The following is a 23,542-nucleotide window of genomic DNA, read 5'->3' as shown; positions in this document are numbered from 1 at the left end:
GAACTGACGCGCTTGCGTAACGCGATCGGGTCTGATGCGCTCGGGTCTTGCTTTTCTTCGAGTATTTTCCATGTTGATGAGGGTGAGTACAAATGACTGATTTACAATAATTTAATTGTGAAAGTGCGCTTGATTTATCGTACAATTTCATTGGACCTCTGTGAACTACTCATCAATTTTATTGGTCTACTGTTACGAGGCAAAATGTTTCCGAGGCGGCATGAAAAAAAACCATGTATTAGCCGCTCTGGATTAAAGGCTGTAGAGTTCAAAGCTGTTCAAAATGTGGGGAAAAAGTAGCGGCTTATAATCCGGAATCTACGGTAATCTAAATGAATATATGTTGATAATGGGTGGTGATTTTAATTGTTGTTTAAATCCCTTGATGGATAGATCTATATCCACTCAGACTTTACCAAATAAGTTGGCTACTCTTATCAACTCTTTTTTGATTGACTCTGGAATTTTGGATATTTGGAGATTTCTACACCCTAAGGACAAAAAGTTTTCACTCTTCTCACATGTTTATCATTCCTATTCGAGAATTGATTACTTTTTTGTTGACTCTCGTTTTATTCCATCTGTAATTGATTGTAATTATGACATTATAACCATTTCTGATCATGCTCCAATGAAACTTTCTATTAAATTAATGGATACAGCTCCTAGCAGACGACTTGTTATTATATATTTCTAATCCTGAGAAATCCATTCCTGCAGTACTGTTGGCTCAGTTTAGTAATTTTTCTGGTTAGTAATATACCTTTAACTTTCCAAGCTAAGTAGATTTGGTCCATAATAGAGGGATGAAAAAAGAAATTAGATTTAATAGGAATTGCTAAAATAAATTGATTCAACCCAAAGAATTTCTGAAATTGAAACCATATTCGTAAAGTGTATTTAACTATCGGATTGTCAATTTGTTTATGCAATTTAGAAAAAGCAAAGGGAAGTGAAGTCCCTAAGATAGAACCCAATGAGAACCCTCGTACAGATTTGGTTTCCAAATTTACCCAGTGAGGACTTGAAGTTACATCCAAGTCCCATAACCAACATTTCATATATCAGATATTGATTGCCCAATAATAAAATCTAAAATTCAGCAAAACCAGTCCACCCTCCTTTTTAGACTTCTGTAAGTATCTTTTACCTAACCTAGGATTTTTATTCTGCCAGATATGTGAAGAAATTTTAGAATCAACATGATCAAAAAAGGATTTCGGAATAAAAATCGGTACCGCTTGAAACATATCTAAAAAATTTAGGTAAAATAATCATCTTAATAGCATTGATCCGACCTATCAGTGACAGAGACAATGGTGACCATTTAGTAAACAAATGTTTAATCTGATCAATTAAAGGTAAGAAATTAGCGTTAAATAAATCCTTATGCTTTTTTGTAATTTTAACCCCTAAATATATAATGTGATCAGTAACCAATCTAAAAAGTAAACTTCCATAAGTTGGAACCTGCATATTCAGGGGAAACAGTTTGCTCTTATTAAGGTTCAGTTTGTAACCAGAAAAATTACTAAACTGAGCCAACAGGGATATAACTGCGGGAATGGATTTCTCAGGATTAGAAATGTATAGTAACAAGTTGTTTGCATATAATGATAACTTATGTATCTCCATCCCATGAATAATACCAAGAATATTAGGTGATTCTTGAATAGCAATTGCTAAAGGTTCCAGGGCAATATCAAATAGTAATGGACTAATAGGACAACCTTGCCTGGTACCCCGAAATAAGCGAGAAAAAAAAGGAGATCTTTGGTTATTAGTAAGAACCAAGGCTAATGGAGTGTGATATATCAATTTAATCCAAGATATAAATGTCGGACTAAAGTTAAATTTCTCAAGCATAGTAAATAAATATGGCCATTCAACTCTATCAAAGGCTTTCTCAGCATCTAAAGAAATGGCACATTCTGGGGTGTTACATGAAAGAATAAACAATATTCATTAATCTAATATTAAAAAATGAGTAATTTTTAATAAATCCAGTTTGGTCCTCAGAGATAGTTTGAGGTAATACCTTCTCCAACCTGGTGGCCAGCATCTTGGAAAAGATCTTAAAATCTACATTCAACAGGGACATCGGTCTATAGGATGCACAATCAGTTGGATCTTTATCTTTTTTTAAAATTAAAGAAATAGAAGCACTATAAAATGATTGTGGTAATTTACCTAATCTAATTGCTTCTTCAAAAACCTTACATAACCAAAGAGAAAGAGTAGAAGAAAAATAACTTGAAAAATTCAACTGTACACCCATCTGGACCTGCTGCTTTTCCAGAATTCATTGAGGAAATAACACCTTTTATTTCTGCATCTGTAATAGCAGTTTCTAATGTCAAATGTTCTTCAGGTGATAGTTTAAGAAAATTCAATTTCCCTAAAAAATCATACTTGGTATTGAGATCATGAGGAAATTCAGAGTGATACAGAGAAGTATAAAAATCTTGAAAAGATTTATTTATCTCATCGTGATTAACTGTCAAGTCACCATTCTGTTTATGAATCTTAATAATTTGGCGTTTAACCGACGCAGTCTTCAGTTGGTTAGCTAACAATTTGCCCAATTTATCACGATGCATATAAAATTCACTTCTAGTTTTCATTAATTGATTTTTGATCAAGGATGTAAGTAATAAGCTGTGTTCCATTTGAAGCTCAACTCTTTGTTTATAGAGCTCCTCACTAGGAGCGATAGAATATTTCTTATCAATTTCTTTGATCTTATCAACTACTAAAAGAGTTTCATTCTTAATACATTTTCTCAAACCAACAGAATAGGAGATAATCTGTCCACGTATATAGGCTTTAAAAGTGTCCCAAAGTGTTCCGCAGGAAATTTCTTCCATTGTATTAGTTGAAAAGAAGAAATTAATCTATTCCTTCACAAATTTAATGAAATCTGGATCTTGAAGCAAAGTAGAATCAAATCGCCATTGTCTAATGCTAGGAGCTGTGTCCATTAATCGAAAGTTTCATTGGAGCGTGATCAGAGATGGCTGTAATGTCATATTTACAACCAATTACAGATGGAGTAAAATGAGAGTCAATAAAAAAGTAGTCAATTCTTGAGTAAGATTGATAAACATGTGAGAAAAATGAAAACTCTTTGTCCTTAGGGCAGGGGTGTCAAACTCATTTTAGGTCACGGGCCGGATTGAGCAAAATGCAGCTTCATGCGGGCCGGATCAGTCGGACGCGTGCGAACGCAGCTTTCGTTGCCTCCGTTTTTTCAGCCTGCTCTCATGTGTCTCAGTCTCTGCTATAACTACAAAGTGTTTCACTTTACAAATTCCGTTTCTTATGAAGAAGACTGCCGAATAAACACTAAAAACCCTGAAAACCTGGTACCTGAATAAACTCAGCATTAGCCATATCATACGCCATAGGCGCTTCGATTACTGGGGCCAGGTTTAATAGTAATTAGATATTATCTCGCAGGCCAAAGATAATTCCACCGCAGGCCAGATTTGGCCCGCGGGCCTTGAGTTTGACATACCGTATATGCCTTAGGGTGTAGAAATCTCCAAATATCTGAAATTCCAGAATCAGTCAAAAAAGAGTTGATAAAAGCAGCCGACTTATTTGGTAAAGTCTGAGTGGATATAGATCTATCCAGCAAGGGACTTAAACAACAATTAAAGTCACCGCCCATTATCAACATATATTCATTTAGATTAGGTAGAGAAGTAAATAAAGACTTTTAAAAAATCAGGATAGTCCACGTTTGGAGCGTAAAATGCTAATCTCCTGGGATTTTCATGCACATCAGTCTTTACAGAGAATGGTGCGAGAAACAATATCCAGTGGTGTGGGTGAAAATGCCTTGTTAATGAGAGAGGTCAGAGGAGAATAGCCAGACTGGGTCAAGGTGACAGGAAGGTGACTGTAACACAAATGACCACACTTTACAGTAGTGATGTGCAGAGGAGCATCTCTGAACGGACAACAGGTTGAACTTTGAAGTGGATGGGCTACAGCCACAGAAGACCACAAACATACACTCACTTGCCACTTTATTAGGTAATGGAAGTACCTAATAAAGTGGCCACTGCATGTATTTTTAATAATTAAATTTTAAATTTGGTATTCAGAGACGTTTAATGTATTTTTAAGTGCTCAGGATTTATATTGACTATAATTCTTGTCCTCTGAAATGTAACTTGTGTTTTTGTGTCTGGTTGGAAAAGTCTGCTTGCTTTATGCATTTTCTTCTATAAATGAAAATAAAAACCTGTGTATCCTTTCTTGGGTAAGGAGAGCAAATGTCTAGTCTCATGAAGGCCCTGTAGAATTATAATAAGATATATTTGCTTGACTGATGCATTATCAAGTTTTTTTTTGTCTCTCCTTAGATGCAACTTAACGATTTCTATTTTCTCTTTTAAATTATCAGTCTGGTGAGCTGGTGAATTTAAATTCCATGAAGAAAAGAGTCTGGAGTTATTAAGAATCCCATTGTTAGCAATGCTGATGTTACCATGAAGTTGTGACATGGGGAAAAACAATAACTCTTCCCTTTTCATGATGCTTATGTTCATAGGAAATAGAGTGGGAGGCAAGGATCTTAACATTTCAGCAGGCAAATGAATAAGTTGGAAAAAAGAAGAAATTGTAGTTTCAAAAAGCATACTGAATAAATAAAAGGGTATAAGTTCTAGGGATAAGGGGAAAAGAACAAGGGAGTGAAATTGATTTTTTTTGGAAAGAAAAATTGCTGAACATTCTTGGGAGGTGCAGTTAATGGAGCATCTCAGTGATAATCTTTGTTTTCCATTTTCCATAGGGATGAACAGATGGTCCAAATGCCAGCTGGGGTGGAAAAGCTCCATGTGGTAGCCCCAACTCTACAGGCTTTGCTCTTAATCGTTTCTATTGTTACCTATATTGCATACCAAGTAAACAGTGAAAAATACTGCTTCTTATTTTCAGGTATGGGATTTCTTCCATGTATTTCAGAAGGCCATTTGTTCGATTGGTATAATGATTTCAGTATGTGTTTGGTAAAATAAATCTATTTGTTAATGATGCTGCATGTCCATTTTGCTTCCACTTTGCTGGTATGCAGGTAGATTAAGTCCATATATTGTGTTTCAGCTTATAAGCTTTGCCAATTTATTCAGATCCCAGAATTTGGGTTTGAGTCCCATTCTAAGAACTTTTCCTCTCAATCGTAGCAAAGTCAAAATTAATTCACAATGAGAATCAATACTGGCCACAAAGGAACTGCATTATGGTCGGCACAGTGACATTACAAGCATTGTAAATGTCTCACATCTCCAGGGTCCCTTGTTCCATTCTGACCACAAGGAAATGCTGTCTGTGGGAACTTTGCTTGGTCTCTCTGTGATCTCCTTTCCCTCTCATTGCTCCAGTTTCCTCCCACAACCATCATGAATATTACTCCTGTTGTAGAAGGTTGATGGGAGAAGCAGGGTGACAAAGAGAGGTTTAGTTTAGATATGAGTATAAGTTGTAGGGAAATCTAAAAAGTCTGTGGTGCAAAGGGTCTTGTGGGTCCTTGTGCAGGATTCTCCCAAGGGATAATTAGCAGGTTGAGCTCGTGCTGAGGAAGGCAAATGCAATGTTGGCATTCATTTCAGGACTAGAATATAAAAGCAAGGGTGTAACATTGTGCTTTGTAAAGCACTAGTGAGGCCTCACTTGGAGAATTGTGATCAGTTTTGGGGCCCTTTATCGAAGAAAGGATGGCTGACATTGGAGAGGGTTCAAAGGAGGTTCACAAAAATGATTCTGAATTGAAAGGCTTGTCATATGAAGAGTGTTTAGTGGCTCTGGGCCTGTACTCCCTGGAATTCAGAAGAATGAGAGGTGACCTCATTGAAACCTTTCGAATGTTGAAAGACCTTGAGAGAGAGAGGATGTTTTCTATGGTGGGGGAGTGTAAGACCAGAGGACACAGCCTCAGAAGAGAGGGGCTTTATTTTAGAACAAAGATGAGGAAGATTTTATTTCTGGCTGAATGTGTGGTGGTGAATCTGGAATTTTTTGCCACAGGCAGCTGTGGAGGTCGTGTCATTGGGCATATTTAAGGTAGAGTGCAGTAAGGTGATGCAAGAAATTCAGAATCCCACTGATAAACTGGAGAATCCAAGTATAGTTCTTCACTTCAGTAAACTGCATCTGATATAGAGAGCCCTAAGTTGAGGGCTGCAACTCAGCTGGCAAGAAAAATGTACAGGAATGTCTGTTTGAATAGCAGACTTGAGCCAATATGCTCAGGCACCATTCCATTCTTTAGTACACTGGCAAGCCATACTGACTAACTGACCATGTTATGTCTTCTTTAATCAGTCAAGATGTTGGGACAACCAGTGATGGCAGTATGATCAGTTGTGATCAAATAATTTAAATTCTGTTCCATTTAACTGCATAGAAAAATTGACAGAATTCATGCACCATTTTTGCTGCTGATTGGCAGGTGAGAATTCAACAATGCTGACTCAATTTTAAATCCTGTTGGAAACAACGTTATTGTTATATGTTACCATTAATTTCCAGGGACCTAGAATATAAAAGCAAGGTTGTAATGCTGAGGCCTTATAAGGCATTGGTCAGACGGCATTTGGAATATTGTGAGCAGTTTGGGATGTGCTGACATTGGAGAGAATCCAGAGGAAGTTCATGAGAATAATTGTGGGAATGAGAGGGTTAACATGACCGTTGATGTCTTTAGGCCTGTACTCGCTGAGAGTTTAGAAGAATGGTAGAGCAGACTCCATGGGCCGAATGATCTAATTCTGCTCCTAGGTCTTATGGTCTTATTTAAGTAAAAAGAATAACATTCTGGAATTATTGAACATCTGAGGAAAGGGAAACAAACCAATGTTCTCATCGGAACAATTTATGCAGAAAAATAAAAATGTGTAGTAAAAATTGAAGTTTTATTTAATATAAATAAATTGGAGCATCTTGTGTCTATAGAATCTAACGTGTGCACACACACTGATAACAGGGAAATTCCACATTAACCACAACTAATTATCTATGATATTATGAATAGAATTGCAGTTGTTAATTTACTGTTGCCCCTGCATGTTTCAGTCGCATTGATATAATCTGCAGTGTGAATTTAAGTTTATCCACATCATAAGAAAACTGAGTACATAAGTAGTTACAGGGGAAATTCACATGAGTGTTCTGTTCCCTACTGTTGTCCCAAGCAGATAAGAACACTCACCAGAAGGCTTTCTGATCTTGGGCACACATCTTGGATATGGAATTACAACAGTTAGATCAGGAATGTCTAAATAGGTGGGAAACTTGAGCAAAAAATAAGAACTCAACAAGTTGAGTAACAACTGTAGATGCAAAGGAAACTCGGGTTGCAACTGGAATCTCAACGTGACCATTTTAGAGAGTGTGCAGGTGGACTACTAAACAGTCAGCTGGTCTACACTTGGTTTTGCCAGTGTGGAGGAGCCATGTTACAAGTTTTGAATGCAACAGACCAGGATGGAAGAATTGCACGTGTATCCCTACTGCACTTGGATGACAGGAGAAGTGTTGCACCTCCTATTGTTGCAGGGGATGGGACAGGGTGGGCTTTGAAGGGAAAGATGGATTGGGGCATCACAGGGAGAATGGTTCCTGCGGAGAACAGAAAGTTGGGGAAAGGTGATGATGTTTTTGGTTGTGGGATCCTTTGGAGCTGGTTGAAGTGCCAAAATTGATTTGCTGAATGTAGTAGGAAGCTCTTGTTTTGTCTGCAGAAAGCTTGGAAGATGGGTGGGGGAAGAGAATGGGAATGCGAGATCAGACATATAGGAAATGCATGCATGGGCTCCATCAACCACAGCAGGGTGAAGCTGTGCTTCCTAAAAGAGGGGGACTCTTCCGAAGACTTGCAGTGGAGACCCTCATCTTGAGAGCAGATTTTGTGGAGACAGAGAAGCTGAGGGAAGGATATAGTGTCCTTATAGGAGACAGGATGAGAAGGGGGTTTATTCAAAGGGAAGGAAACTTGCTGCTTGTATTTCCATGGTGGCGCACTTTATTTGAAGACAGCAGAAATCAAGATGAAATTCAGTGGATTGGGCCTGGGAAGAGTTGGAAAGTAGCAAAGATAAACCCTGAGGGACTAATATTGTAGGCCTTCTGAGATTGTTCTTATTAGGATTTTAAATGTTTGATCTTTTTAGTAATTGTAGAAATATATTTACATTATTTTTTTCAGCTACAAAATATGAAGAGTTCATAAAGGTAAGATTACATTATATTCCTTCATTTTATTATGAGAGAAAATGACATTTCAGGTAATCAGAGTTCAAAATAAGTTTATTATCAAAGTACACATGTCGTCATATACAACCATGAGATTTGTTTTCTTGCGGGCATCCACAGCAAATCCAGGAAGCAAAAGAGAATCCCTGAAAGATTGCACACAACAGGACTGTCAATTAACCAGTGTGCAAGAGACAACAAACTGCAAAATAATAATTAGTAAGCAATAAATACTGAGAACATGAGATGAAGAGTACTTGCTTGTCAAAATACTGCGGTCATTGTCATTTACTTATTCTGTTGGTGTTTATGCCTTTCTTGTTAATGAAAGGGTCAAGTTTGGCAAATATACAACTAACTGGTCATGAGAAGCATCTTTTCAGTTGATGATGGTCAGGATGTTCAATGTAATGTTTTATGCACAGGTTAGACCAACGCTGTTCTCTTCACGGGTGAGATTCAGATTTATTTATCACATGTACATCGAAATATACAGTGAAATGTGTCATTTGCATTAACAACCAGCATTCTGGCACCAACATAGTATACCCACTATGCTGGGTAGAACAACACAAAACACGACAAGCAGCAAATCAACCAAACAACAAATAAGTCCCTTTCCTCCTACCGACACATGACAGACCTCCGACTTCAGGACAGGCCTCTTGGCCTCCTGGCTTAGAATTACAATTATTGCCATCTTTCACTGCAAATAATCCTGACAGCAATACTCCAGTGTCATCTCTATCTTCCGGCCTAGTACTTTGCAATTTAAAAATAATTATAGTTCTCTGGTAGATTTTGGCTTCCAACCAATGTGCACATCAGTTAGACAAGATATATGGTTGCACTATAGTAAGAACATTAACTTGGCAGTGTTGGTGCAGGAGCTACCTACCTAGAAATTCCACGGTGCTGTGCTTATATTATTTAAATGGTACGAGTTTGAATTTTGTCATAAATTGAATCGTAAGAGGACCACAACATAGCCAGAAGGAAGATGACGTACTGTATCTTGAGCTGGTATTGGGCATTTTTGGGGAAATGTAGGAAGCTGCAAACTGAGAAGTTAATGTGGGAGTATTGCAAAGTGCAGGATCACCCTCGCAGACTGAATGGAGGTTTCTCAAGCTCAGATGATTCATGCTGTGAACAGGTTTTGGAGTCCACAAACTGGAAACACTGCAGGTGAATGACTTCACCTGGAAAGACTGATATTCTTCTGGGATAAAGGGAAGGAAAGAGGTAAAAGGATGGTGGATAAGCAAAACGATAATGGTGTACGCTCTTTCGGTTGCATGGGATAGTGTTGTCAGAAGTTGACTGGTGAGTGGAGATGGGAGAATCTTACAGGGAATCATGGAGTTTGTTCCAGTTAAGTCAAACCACTCAGTTTTGTTTTTGGTAATGTATTCAGTTTTTAATATTTTGTAAATGGTAAATGTGTGCAGCCCTGTAACAGTTAGCAAAGAGTGAAGCTTTGGAGACGACTGTTCTCCAGGAGTTGACAATCTGGTGCAAGTCAATCCCATCTTCTTAGCTTAATAGAGGCTGGAACGTCCTGTCTTTTATGCAACTTAGCAACCCCTGGCAAGCAATCACTTGATTTATAAAATCACTTGAGCCATAAACCCCTGGTAATAGCTGAGAAATTTAGATTTTTGGGAAGGAACCGGTCAAAGGAAGCAAGCATTTCTGAACACATTGCAGAACTACGCAAACTTTTATCAGTACAGTGATTTCAGAGATGGGATTTCTGATGCATTAAGGGACAGGCTTGTATGTGGCATGCATAGTCAAAGCACCCAAAAGAGGCTACGGTCAGAAAAAGACCTGACCTTAGAACGGGCACTGACCATTGCAATATTGTTAGAGACTGCAGCAAAGGATGCAGCATAACTACAGGAAAAGAGGTTAGAATGTGAAATGCACATTATGTCCCTGAAAGATGCAAAAAGCTAAAAATAGTATTAATGTGGCAAATCCTCCCAAGATGCAAGTGACTGTTGGCTTAAAGAAAAAGTTTGCAGAAATGGTCAGGGACAAGGTCACATAGTGAGAGTGTGCAAGGCAGACAAAAAGCACAACAGAGTGAAAAGTCTCACACACAAAACTAAGCAAATGCATAAAATGACTGAATGTAAAACAGTATCAGACAGCACAGGCTCTGACAAAGGTGAGCTTTCATGCCTGGAACTGCATAGTATTACTGAAGCAGATAACAAAATCATATGGATCACTATAGATATATCTGGTGTAAAACTGAAAATGGAACTGGACACAGGGTCAGCTTTGTCTATAATTTTCAGGGGTGACTACAAAAGACTTGTGTTTTCTAAGTTACCATTAGAGAAGATCTTAGTGATGCTAAAGACCTACACAGGCGAAAAAGTTTCCCCCAAAGGCAAACTGGAAGTGAATGTAACGTATGGAGGTCATACACGGCAGTTAGAGCTTTATGTGTTGAAAAGTGGAGGGCCTACACACTTCAGAAATGAATGGTTGAGAAAAATCCAACTAGGCTGGTGCTCAATGAAAGTTTTCAATATCTCATCAACAGGCAACTGCAGCCCAGACGATAACACTAACCAGAGACTGTCACAGCTGCTTAATGCACAGGGGGGGGCTACTGCACAGGACTGAAAGAAGCTGCAGAGGATTGTAAACAAGTCGGCTCCATCTTGGGTACTAGCCTACAAAGTACCCAGCACATCTTCAAGGAGTGGTGTCTCAGAAAGGCAACGTGCATTGTTAAGGACCTCCAGCGCCCAGGGCATGCCCATTTCTCGCTGTTGCCATCGGGTAGGAGGTACAGAAGCCTGAAGGCACACACTCAGCGATTCAGGAACAGCTTCTTCCCCTCTCCTATCCGATTATTAAATGGACATTGAACCCATGGACACTACCTCACATTTTTTAATATATAGCATTTCTGTTTTTTACACAATTTTTAATCTATTCAATATACGTATATTGTAATTGATTTACTTATTATTATTATTTTTTCTTTTTTTTTTCTTTTATATTATGTATTGCGTTGTATTGCTGCTGCGAAATTAACAAATTTCACGTCACACGCCGGTGATAATAAACCTGATGCTAATGAGAAAATGTTTGAGAAGGACATTGATAAACTCAAAGGCACGAAGGCCAGAAATGAAATGGATGAAGCTGCAACACCAAGATTCCATAAAGCATGTCCAGTGCCTTGTACACTACGTCCTAAAGTGGATGCTGAACTTCAGAGCTTGGAGGCTTCTGGAATTTTCTCCATGTTTGAGTGGAGGGATTGGTCCATGCCCATTGTCCCAGTGATGAGGAAAGGGAAGGCTGGAGCAGTTCACATGCATGGGGATTTCAAAGTGAGCATCAATCCAGTGCTGTGTATTGCGCTGTCCTCTACCATGAATAGAAAACATTTTTGCATCTTTGGCAGATGGGGAAAGGTTTTCAAAGATAAGCCTATCTGCAAATGGAGATTGCGGAGTCAAGCAAGAAATCCCTCGCGATCAACACTCAGAAGGGACTTTTCCAGTATAATCGTCTCGTCTTTGACGTCACATCAGCTCCAGCAATTTGGCAAAGTGCGATGGATCAAGTGCTCCACGATATCCCAGGAACACAGTGTTACCTTGATGACATCATTGTAACTGGCAGAAGTAATGAAGAGCACCTCCAGAAATTTGGTAAAGCACATACCAGACTGAGTGAGTATGGCCTGCACGCAAAAAGAGAGAAATGTGAGTTTATCCAAGAATGAAATCGCATATTGTGGACATGTCATTGACAAGCATGGCTTACATAAGTCACAAAACAAGACTGAGGCAGTGCTACAGGCCAAACCAGAATATGTGTTACACCTCAGGTCGTACTCTGACCTTGTAAACTACTATAACCAGTTTTTCCCAAACATTGCTACAGTGCTACATCCAATTGAACACACTTTTGCAAACAAGGCCAAAGTGGGAATGGTCAGACAGATGTGAAAGAGCGTTCAAAGAAACAAAGAGACTGCTAACATCAGATGAACTGCTCACCCATTATGACTCATCACTGCCCATCAGACTACATGCAATGCATCCCCTTATGGCATTGGGGCATTTTGTCACACTCTATGAAAGATGGATCTGAACGTCTGATTGTGTTTGCTTCAAGATCACTGACAAGTGCAGAATGCAACTATGCACAGATCAAGCAAGAAGCCCTTAATCTAGTATGGGGAATAAGAAGTTCCATCACTACCTCTACAGTCAAAAGTTTACTCTAGTGACAGATCACCATGTTCTTGTGTCTGTTTTCAATCCCAGGAAGGGAATTCGAGTGATGTCTGCTACCTGGTTACAACGTTGAGCATTGTTCCTAGGAGCCCACTCTTATGACGTAGAGTTCAAGGTTACCAAACAACACAGCAACACTGTCGGCTTGTCGTGTCTTCCACTGTTGGCAGCTGAAGAAGGAAAGTCTTCATACTGTGATTCAGCAGAAGTGTTCCACACCACATTGGTAACAAATATAAAGAAAAACAAGGAATGACCCAACATTGTCTATGACATCAGCATGCAAGGATGGCCAGCTCATGGTAACCCAATGTTTCCAGAGTTCTGAGTGAGACGAGACCAACTATCAGTACATCAAGGATGCTGATCTGTAGATCTTGCGCTGTTCCTTCCAGACCGTGTACCAGAGTGTTAGGGAATCTGCATGAAGAACACCTGGGTACAGTCAAGATGAAGACTGTGGCATGGAGCAATGTGTGGTGGCTGGGAATAGATTGAAGACTTGGCCCAAAGCTGTTCAGGATGCCAAAATGTTCAAAATGCACCCCCACAGGCACCGTTATACCCATGAGAATGACTGTCCTCACCGTGGCAAAGAGTACATACTGACTTTGCTGGGCCATTCATGGACTCCATGTCTGATTACTGTGGATGCTCATTTGAAGTGGCCGGAGGTCGTACCAATGAAGTTAATCAGCTAAGAAAGGACTACTTCCACTCTGAGGACTATCTTCACCAGAACTAGCTTACCTGAAAAAATTGTGAGTGACAACAGACCATGATACACGGCAGAATTCAGATGATTCATGAAGAAAAAGAACATCAAACATTTCAAATCAGCTCCTCACCACCCAGCAATGAATGGGTTAGCTGAAAGGTTTATCCAAACATTCAAGAAGTCCATTAAAGCGATGGACAAGGAGGACATTTCTCTACAGCACAAGGTGGACAACTTCCTTTTTGTGTATTGGACCTCTGGCCTTGTAATGACAAATTAAACACCTGCAATACTGTTCATGAGCAGGAATCTGAGATCTCGCATAGACCTGAAACCAGACCTCTGGAGGGAAATGCAGAATAAACAGTTCAGTCAGTTGCTGAGAGAATCAGAAAGGAGCTTCGAGATTGGACAGGAAGTCCTAGCGTGTGATTACCAAGAGAACAGGTGGTCAACCAGTATGATAGCTACGGGAACTGGACCACTGATGTACACAGTGGATGTTGGAGATCAGACATGGAGATGTGGACCAGATAGTGGATGCTCAACTGAAGAACACACCTGAGTCGATTGCATCCAGCAAGACGGACACATTACAGACACTGGACTTGCCTCTCAGTGATGATCATGACACTGACAGCAATGTGACACAGGCAACCGAGAATGTTGTCTTTGACAAAACACCTGCCAGACCTGATGTCACTCCACAGGTCCAGAGGAGCTATCCTGAAAGAAACAGCCTGAAGACACTCAATGTTTTAGGGTGAACTTCCCCTTCACCTGTAGATGAACCGACCTATGAACAGTACCTCACTATCTTTGCTCACTTTTTTGTACTATTTAATTTACTTTTCAAAATGAATTTTTAGTGTAAATTGTAGTTTTCTGCGTACATGTAGTGCTGATGGAAAACAACAAATTTCAGGACATGTAGTACTGTGCAAAAGCCTTAGGCACATATGTACTGTATAGCTAGGTGCTTAAGACTTTTGCACAGTACTGAGTCATTTTATGTATTGCACTGTACAGCTGCTGCAAAAACAACAAATTTCACGACTCGTGATAAATCTGGTTCTGAAAGTGGGAAGTGGGCAGGGAGAAGGTAATCATGGTTGGGAAAGGGGATAGGGAGAGGGGGCAGTGGAGAGCACCAGAGAGACTTTCTGTAATGATTAATAAACCAAATTTATAATCAAATAACCTTGCCTGGTATCCCAGGACTGGGTACGTCTGCACCCACACTGCCACCTGCCCCTGGCACTCCTTCTCTGTTACCTCTCTCGTGACACTCCTCCCTCGCCATTCCCAACTTCCTTTGCTCCCACCAGATTTACAATCTTGCGCACCGCTTCATGGTGACAAATACAGCACTGAGCAAAAGTCTTAGACACCCTGGCTATACGTGTGCTTAAGATTCTTACACCATATTGAATGTCATGATATTAAACTTGATTCTAATTTTGATAAACTTTAATCAGTGAACGTGCAAATCAAATCACTTCGTTTTTCTCGTCAAAGCTACCAACAAGGAAACATCATCTGCCACAATGTAACAGGATAAACTGGTCAAACTTTTTGTTGTATTTCAGTAGTCATGATTTTTTTTTAGTGGCTAGTGTTGGTATCAGGAAGTGATTTAAAATAAGTTTTAAAAAAGTCAGGTCACTTTTGTACTGGAAGTCTGTCAAATGGTGGAAGTTAACAAATGTAACAATAGATGCCGGTGATATTAAACCTGGTTCTGATTCTGAAATGCCCTTCATCTGCCAGCTCGTACTCTGTACCCATTCCACCCCCCACTTTATTAATATGGTTTCTTCCCTCTTTCTTTCAAGCCTTGATGGCGAAGGGTCTTGGTCAGAAACATCAACTATTTATTCCCCTTTCTAGAAACATGGAAAATGGACAGCACAATACAGGCCCTTCGGCCCACAAAGCTGTGCTGAACATGTCCTTACCTCAGAAATTACCTGGGGCCCTCTATTTTTCTGAGCTCCATATACCTGTCCAAGAGTCTCTTAAAAGACCCTATCGTATCCACCTCCACAACTATCGCTAGCAGCCCAATCCAAGCACTCACCACTCGTTGCATAAAAAGAAAACTTACCCCGATATTTCCTCTGTACCTACTTCCAAGCACCTTAAAACTGTGTCCTCTCGTGCTAGCCATTTCAGCTCTGGGAAAGCCTCTGAATATCCACATGATCGATGCCTCTCATCAGCTTGTACACCTCTATCAGGTCACCTCTCATCCCCCGTTGCTCCAAGGAAAAAAGGCCGAGTTCACTCAACTTATTCTCATAAGGCATGCTCCTCAATCCAGACAACATCCTTTATAGTTGCTCAGTTCCTCCAGCATTTTATGTGCTTTGCTCAAGATTTCCAGCATCTGCAGAATTTCTTATGTTTATGCTAGAAATAATAAGCTGGACGAGACACATTATTTAAACACTGATGAAACAGTAAAATTAGAGTAGTAAGGGAGCATTGGTGGCGAGTCAGCATCTCTCCACAGATGTCGCCTGACCAGCTGAGTATTCCCAGCCTCTTTTTAGTGAAGTTTCAAGTATCTTTTATGCTTTGCTTGTCAACCAGAAACATTTACCAAAAACACAGCCTGACTACCTGAGAATTTTTATCATTTTCGGTCTTTAATTCAAATAAAAATGACTTTCAAATCTCTTGGAGTAACTGTGCACTTACAATTTTATGCTTTGCATTAAAACATAGTTTGCAACATAATTTCTATAATTGCCCCGGACCTTGTTGAAAACCTGACAGTAACGATGCTGATTAATCTATATAAAAGAGAACTATTTCTTTATTAATAGTCATGAAACAGTAGAGCTTTATAATTACACTGTCGAGTGAAATGGAAGATTTTAATTAAATCTGCAGTGGTACTTCTGTTATAAAAAAAGTAATTTTTTTCAGTTGTAGTAATCCCTATATTTAATGTTTAATTACAGATTATTTTCCTTCTATTCCTGATTTCCCAAATTCCAGTGACAACTGCTTGTGATCAAGGGGAGTATGAAAATAATGGTGTCTGTTGTTCATTGTGTTCTCCAGGTAAGTGATGGCCAGTACTTTATACAATAATTATCTCAATGCCAACAGAATGCTTTTCATTAGCTTTCAAAAGTGGTGCAGCTATATTTTTACTAAAAAAAATGCCAGAAATTGATTTTAGTAAGGCTTTGACAAGTTCACTGAAGGGAGGTTCATCCAGAGATAACAATTTCACAGGATCCATGGTGAATTGGCTGTTTGGATTCAGAACTGGCCTGCCCATGGAGATAGGGTAGTAGTCAGTGGGACTTATTCTGGCTGGAGGTTTCTGATTAGTGGTGTTCTGCAGGGATCTGTACTTGGAACCCCTGCTGTTTGTGATACATATAAATGACCTACAGTGGCATGCAAAGGTTAGGCACCCCGGTCAGAATTTCTGTTACTGTGAATAGCTAAGCGAGTAAAAGATGACCTGATTTCCAAAAGGCATGAAGTTAAAGATGACACATTCCTTTAATATTTTAAGCAAGATTTCTTTTTTATTTCCATCATTTACAGTTTCAAAATAACAAAAAAGGAAAAGGGCCCGAAGCAAAAATTTGAACACCCTTCATGATCAGTACTTAGTAACACCCCCTTTGGCAAGTATCACAGCTTGTAAACGCTTTCTGTAGCCAGCTATGACTCTTTTAATTTTTGTTTGGGGGATCTTGGCCCATTCTTCCTTGCAAAAGGTTTCTAGTTCTGTGAGATTCTTGGACCGTCTTCCATGCACTGCTCTTTTGAGATCTATCCACAGATTTTCGAAGCTGTTTAGGTGGGGGGGGGGGGGGGGGGACTGTGAGGGCCAAGGCAAAACCTTCAGCTTGCGCCTCTTGAGGTAGTCCATTGTGGATTTTCAGGTGTGTTTAGGATCATTATCCTGTTGTAGAAGCCATCCTTTTTTCATCTTCAGATTTTTTTTTACAGATGGTGTGATGTTTGCTTCCAGAATTTGCTGGTATTCAATTGAATTCATTTTTCCCTCTACCAGTAAAATGTTCCCCGTGCCACTGGCTGCAACACAAGCCCAAAGCATGATCGATCCATCCCCGTGCTTAACAGTGGGAGAGATGTTCTTTTCATGAAATTCTGCACCCTTTTTTCTCCGAACATACTTTTGCTCATTGTGGCCAAAAAGTTCTATTTTAACTTCATCAGTCCAAAATGCATCAGGCTTGTTTAGATGTTCCTTTGCAAACTTCTGATGCTGGATTTTATGGTGAAGACGCAGGAAAGCTTTTCTTCTGATGACAGTAGAACAGTGCACCACCACTCCAGAGTCTGCTAAATCTTCCTGAAGGTCTTTTGCAGTCAAACGGGGGTTTTGATTTGCCTTTCTAGCAATCTTATGAGCAGTTCTCTTGGAAAGTTTTCTTGCTCTTCCAGACCTCAACTTGACCTCCACCGTTCCTGTTAACTGCCATTTCTTAATTACCTTATGAACTGAGGAAATGGTTACCTGAAAACGCTTTGCTATCTACTTATAGCCTTCTCCTACTTTGTGGGCATCATTTATTTTAATTTTCGGAGTGCTAGGCAGCTACTTAGAGGAGCCCATGGCTGCTGATTGTTGGGACAAGGTTTGAGGAGTCAGGGTATTTATAAAGCTTTGAAATTTGCATCACCTGGCCTTTCCTAATGATGACTGTGAACAAGCCATAGCCCTAACAAGGTAATTAAGGTCTGAGACCTTGGTAAAAGTTATCTGAGAGCTCAAATCTGTTGGGGTGCCCAAAGTTTTGCATGGTGCTCCTTTCTTTTTTTTTCACTGTAAAATTGTACAAAACAAAAATAATACATGAATCTTGCTTAAAATGTTGAAAAGAATGTTTCATCTTTAACTTTATGACTTTTGGAGATCAGTTCTGCTCACTTAAGTATTCACAGTAACAGAAATTTTGACCAGGGTGCCCAAATCTTTGCATGCCGCTGTATATGAAAACATAGATGGGTGGTTGGTAAGTTTGCAAATGATGCAAAGACCAGTGTTCTTGTGGATAGTGTAGGTGTCTGGCAAAGGGTACAGGAATATATAAACAGGTTGTAGATATGGGCACAGAAATGATCCAATGTGAAGTGATGCACTTCCGGAAATACAAAGAGACAATCCACTGTTACTGGCAAGACCATTAACAGTGTTGGTGGGTAGAAGGATTTGGGGCTTAAGTTCATAGCTCCCTGAAAGTGATTACAGGTTGATAGTGTGGTAAAGAAATCACATGGTATGCTTGCCTTTAATGTTGACGAACTGAGTTGAAGAGTTGAGAAGTTATGTTGCAGCTGTATAAAATTCCAGTTAGGCCCCATCTAGAATATTGCATTGTTCTGGTTACCCTATTATGGGAAGGAGGGGGTGCAGAGAGGTTTACCAGGATGCTGTCTGGCTTAGAGTGCATCTGCTATAGGAATAGGCTGGACAAACTTGGGTTGTCTTCTCTGGAGCAGCAGAGGCTGAGGAAGATTTGAAAAAGGTTTCTAGGATTATAAGAGGAAATGATAGACAGCCGGTATCTTTCTACCAGAGTTGAAATGTCTTTTACCAGAATGGGGGAAAAGTATTTTTATTCAGAAGATTGGTGATTCCTGGAACGTGCTGTGTCCCGGGGTGGCGGGGGCGATCACAAGGTTCTTAGATAAACACGTGGATGTGCAGGAAATGGAAGAATATGGACATTGTGTAGACAGAAGAAATTACTAATTTAATTAGTTTACAACATTGTGGGCTGTAGGACCTGTTCCTCTCCTGTACTACGTTCTATGTTCATAGAGCGCAGTTCAACTGTATAAACTATGTTCTAATGAAGTTTATTTTATCAGTGATATTTCCCTTTTTACATGAAAACATATGTACGTAGATGCCTCTCTGTTCTGTTTTGTTTATATTGAAGTTTTTTTGTGTAATATTTCCGTAAGGCAGTCAAGTTTCTCATTCATATCTGTAGCCTTTTCATAGAGGATTTTCATGCTTAGACAGGTTGAAACTTCTTAGTCCAGCATCCTGGAAACCTGAGAAATAGCCCTAGAACCCCCTATGTAAATATATGCCTAATCCCTGGGCTGGTCAGTTCACTCTGACATCCATGAGGATCCAGTACAGAAAATCATACAATGCCGGTCTGAGGAAATAAATATCAACAAACATAAGATGCTGGAGGAACTCGGCAGATGAGGCAGCATCCAGGACTGAAAAATTATCTTGGCCCAAAACTTCGACTATTTATTCATTCCATGGATGCTGCCTGATCTGCTGAGTTCCTCCAGCATTTTGCGTGTATTGTTTTGGATTTCCAGCATCTGCAGAATTTCTCATGTTGAGGAAATGATGAAGTTTTACATTTCTGTGAGTCGGTAGATTGGTGAATATTCAAGGACTCTGTGGCCAATCTAAAAGAGTATGTCACCACAGTTGGACTTCATCAGGAAGTGTGTAGAGGACTGCACGGTACAGAGGTCAGTTTGGGTGTTTGCCAGACAGAAACGATGGTAAACTGAGAGATTGACTTCCTAAGAATTGTAGGTCTGCTCTATTCTAATGAGCTGACTCTGACCTGTACATGAAACTGAGCTACGGCCTTTGTAAAGCTATCAGGAATGCCAAGAGACAAGACCAGCTCAAAGTCGAGTCCCAGACCAGCCATCAGGGCTTGTCTGCTATAACAGGCTGGGCATTATCACTGATGAGCTCAATGCATGTTTTGAACAGAATGGTATTGAAATGACAGCAGCCTCCAAAACACCTGAACTCCCAGTCACTGTTGCAGACGTCGGATCAGCTTTCCTGTGAGTGAGCCCACAGAACGTATCTGGCCCACATCCTTTGATCCTTTGTCCATAAGCAGGCAAACAGGGTTTTATGCGTACATTTCTAACCACTTCCTACTCCAATCTGAGGTTTCTACCCACTTTAAGAAGACCACTATCATCTCAATGCCACAGGAAAAAGAAAACTAGCATGCCTCAGTGCAACTACCATCCACCATCATAAAGTGCTTTGAAAGGTTGGTTATGGCACACATCAGCTCCAGAAACCTTCCAGAAACCTTGAACCACTGCAATTTGCAACTGTTGAAACAGTTCCTCAGCAGACAAATTCTTGCAGGCTCCACATTCATCTCTGGAATGTCTGGAATTTAATCTCCTGTTTATTGACTGCAACTTTGCCTTTAGTATCATAAGAGACAAACTTATCTCCGAAGTTCCAGACCTAGGACTCAGCACTTCCTTCAATAACTGGATCCTCAACATTATTAAGAACACTTCTTGAGGCAAACAGTGGAGTGGTGAGTGAAGGCGAAGTGAACTCGAGGGTTGAGCTGTGCTGGTGCGATGCAAACTTGGAGCGTAACATGATCAGAACAGTGTCGGAGTCGGAGATGGAGTTGAAGAGAGCAATTCAGAGAGGAGTTGTGGCGGAGGAGTTTTGTAGCCTGCCCAGCTGAACCAGGAGTGAGGTTGGATTGATCCAAGTGCTGAGCCAATTTGGAAAGGTCAAGAATGTTCTTTGGCTGGGTGGTGAGATCTTGGCCCAGAGAGTACCTGGGGCCTGTGTCCTAATATGTGGCATGATACAGTATTTAAACTCCAGCCCAGGTGGATTGTAAGGGCACGGTGTCGGGCCAATTCTGCTCACTGTTCCGCGATGTTCACTCCTCTCTCCATGGTGCTGACTTGTCAGCTTCGCAGAGTCTTGCCCCACGAAATGATTAACTTGAGACCGAGGCTATGGGCCTACTCTGGCTGCTCCAGGATTCGGGTCAATGGACTGAATTCGGTTAGGAATGCTGTTGCTTGCTTTTATTCTTTGCATGATTTGAGTTTTCTCCCCCCCTTTCTCTATCGATTGGGTGTTGGTCTTTTTTAAAATTGAGTTCTTTTGGCTTTCCTGCTTTGTGACTGCTTATAAGCAGAGAAATTGCAAGGTTTTATAAATTATACAGTGATAATAAATGTATTTTGAAATCCTTGAACAGAATTATACCTGGACTCTTTCGATTTTGTTTTTTTTTATTCTGTGTTTTTTCACATTTTTCTTTTTGCTTTCGGTTGCGTGAATTGATTTGTTTTGTTTTGTGTGGGGGAGGAGGGGTTTGCTGTTTTTTTTTGATCCAGTTCTGTGGTTTTCTTTGTTTCATTGCTGTCTTGAGGAGACGAATATCAGGGTTGCACACTGCATACATACTTTGATAATAAGCGTACTTTGCATCTTTGAATCACAAGGCTGTGTTTCCAATTTACTTACTTTGCTCCCTATACACTCACGACTTGTTCAGACTGTGATCTAACTCCATGTAAAAGTTTATAGATGTTACCGCTGTAGTGAACTCAATTTCAAACATGATGAGGTGGAGTACCAGAAGGATACAGGGAGCGAAGTGGCATGGTGTTAATACAAGAACCTTTTCCTCAATGGCAGCAGAACAAAGGGGCTGCTCATTTCCTGGAGTACATGCTCCTGGATGTATTTGTGATGCTGAGGTGGAGATGATTGAGAGCTTAAAATTCCTGATGTAAATACCACCTGTAGCATGTTCAATCTATGGCCAAGAAAACATACCAACATTTCTACTTCCTCAGAAGGCTAAGGAAATTTGGCAGTCTCCTTTGACTAATTTTTATCAATGTAAGCAGCTTGGCGTGGCTACTGCTCTGCCAAGACCACGAGATGCTACACAGAGTTGAGGGCACGGCTCAGTCCATCATAAGAACCAGCCTTCCCTTCATGAATTCTCCTTACTCTTCCCAATGCCTTGGACAAGCAACCAACATGATCAAGGACTACTCCCACCCTGGACATCTTTTCTGCTTCCACCTTCCATTGGGCAGAAGATACAGAAGTTTGAAAACACACGCCAGCAGGTTCAAGGATAGCTTGAATCCCACTTCTTTAAAAGTCTTGAACATATTGTACGATGAAAATGACCTCCTGAATCTCTCAGTCTAACTTGTCATGGCCCTTGCACCTATCTACACTGTACATTCTCTGTAACTGTATCGGTAAAACTGTATTTTCCATTCTGTTACTGCATTTTGCTTTGTACTGCCTGAAAGTATTTGTTTTAGAATGATCTACCTGCATGGCAAGTGAAACAGTTTTTCACTGTATGTGTGAAAATCATAGACCAAGTACATCCCATAATTTGCTTCCCACTGTGAACTGACAGTAGCAAGTATTGATAAGAGATTGCTATATCAGTTTTCTAAGCAAATTCCTTAAGTGCGTGCCTGCTGTGAACTGCCAGTCTACAGAATATTGCCCCTGGTAAACTAGGGTAGTTCCTCACACACTTTATGTTTAATTTTCAACATGAATTGTGTATCTCACATATTGCTAATAGAGAAATATTTTGCTAATTAAATATAAAATGATAATTCCAGTGACATAGATAAAATACTGGAGAAAATCAGCACTTCAGGCAGCATCTATGGAACATGTTGGCTCAAGACCCTTCTTCAGGACTGAAAAGGAAAGGGGAGACATCTGAATAATACAAGTGTCTTCATAGCTGCTTTGCAAACTAATAGTGTCAGATTTAAAATATGCCACACTTCGCGATTTGCCAGACTACAGAATGCTGAACCAGAGTTCCAACCATAATAGCTTTTATTTGTGGTAATTTCAATTTTGTTTTTCTTTCTATTCATAAATTTGCAAAATCTTGCCAATATATATTTTTGAAAATTAATTTTCAGATATATTGTAGATTAAACTGAATTATGTGGAAGATACAGACAGACATACTTTATTGATCCCGAGGGAAACTGAGTTTCATTACAGTCGCACCAACCAAGGATAGTGTAGAAATATAGCAATATAAAACCATAAATAATTAAGTAATAAGTAAATTATGCCAAGTCCAGGACCAGCCTATTGGCTCAGGGTGTCTGACCTTCCGAGGGAGGAGTTGTAAAGTTTGATGGCCACAGGCAGGAATGACTTCCTATGACGCTCATTGTTACATCTCGGTGGAATGAGTCTCTGGCTGAATGTACTCCTGTGCCTAACCAGTACTTTATGGAGTGGATGGGAGTCATTGTCCAATATGGCACGCAACTTGGACAGCATCCTCTTTTCAGACACCACCGTCAGAGAGTCCAGTTCCACCCCCACAGCATCAATGGCCTTACGAATGAGTTTGTTGATTCTGTTGGTGTCTGCTACCCTCAGCCTGCTGCCCCAGCACTCAACAGCAAACATGAGAGCACTGGCCACCACAGACTCATAGAACATCCT

At 40.1% G+C, this 23,542-nt stretch overlaps 1 protein-coding gene across 3 annotated transcripts in view; it reads left to right on the top strand.

Moving 5' to 3' along the window:
• LOC140718514 (tumor necrosis factor receptor superfamily member 5-like) overlaps positions 1-23,542 on the top strand; it is a 60,173-nt gene that overhangs the window by 3,759 nt on the left and 32,872 nt on the right. For all 3 annotated transcript variants that reach the window (XM_073032461.1, XM_073032463.1, XM_073032462.1), the window contains 3 exons: positions 4,805-4,950; positions 8,216-8,241; positions 16,227-16,329. In XM_073032461.1, coding sequence (XP_072888562.1) covers positions 4,805-4,950; positions 8,216-8,241; positions 16,227-16,329 — 275 coding nt within the window. The remainder of the gene's footprint in view (positions 1-4,804; positions 4,951-8,215; positions 8,242-16,226; positions 16,330-23,542) is intronic.

The sequence above is a fragment of the Hemitrygon akajei genome, chromosome 29, assembly GCF_048418815.1.
Source record: "Hemitrygon akajei chromosome 29, sHemAka1.3, whole genome shotgun sequence".
NCBI classification, from domain to species: domain Eukaryota; kingdom Metazoa; phylum Chordata; class Chondrichthyes; order Myliobatiformes; family Dasyatidae; genus Hemitrygon; species Hemitrygon akajei.
The sequence above is the reverse complement of the archived record's forward strand: the minus strand, read 5'-3'. Positions and strand labels throughout refer to the sequence as shown.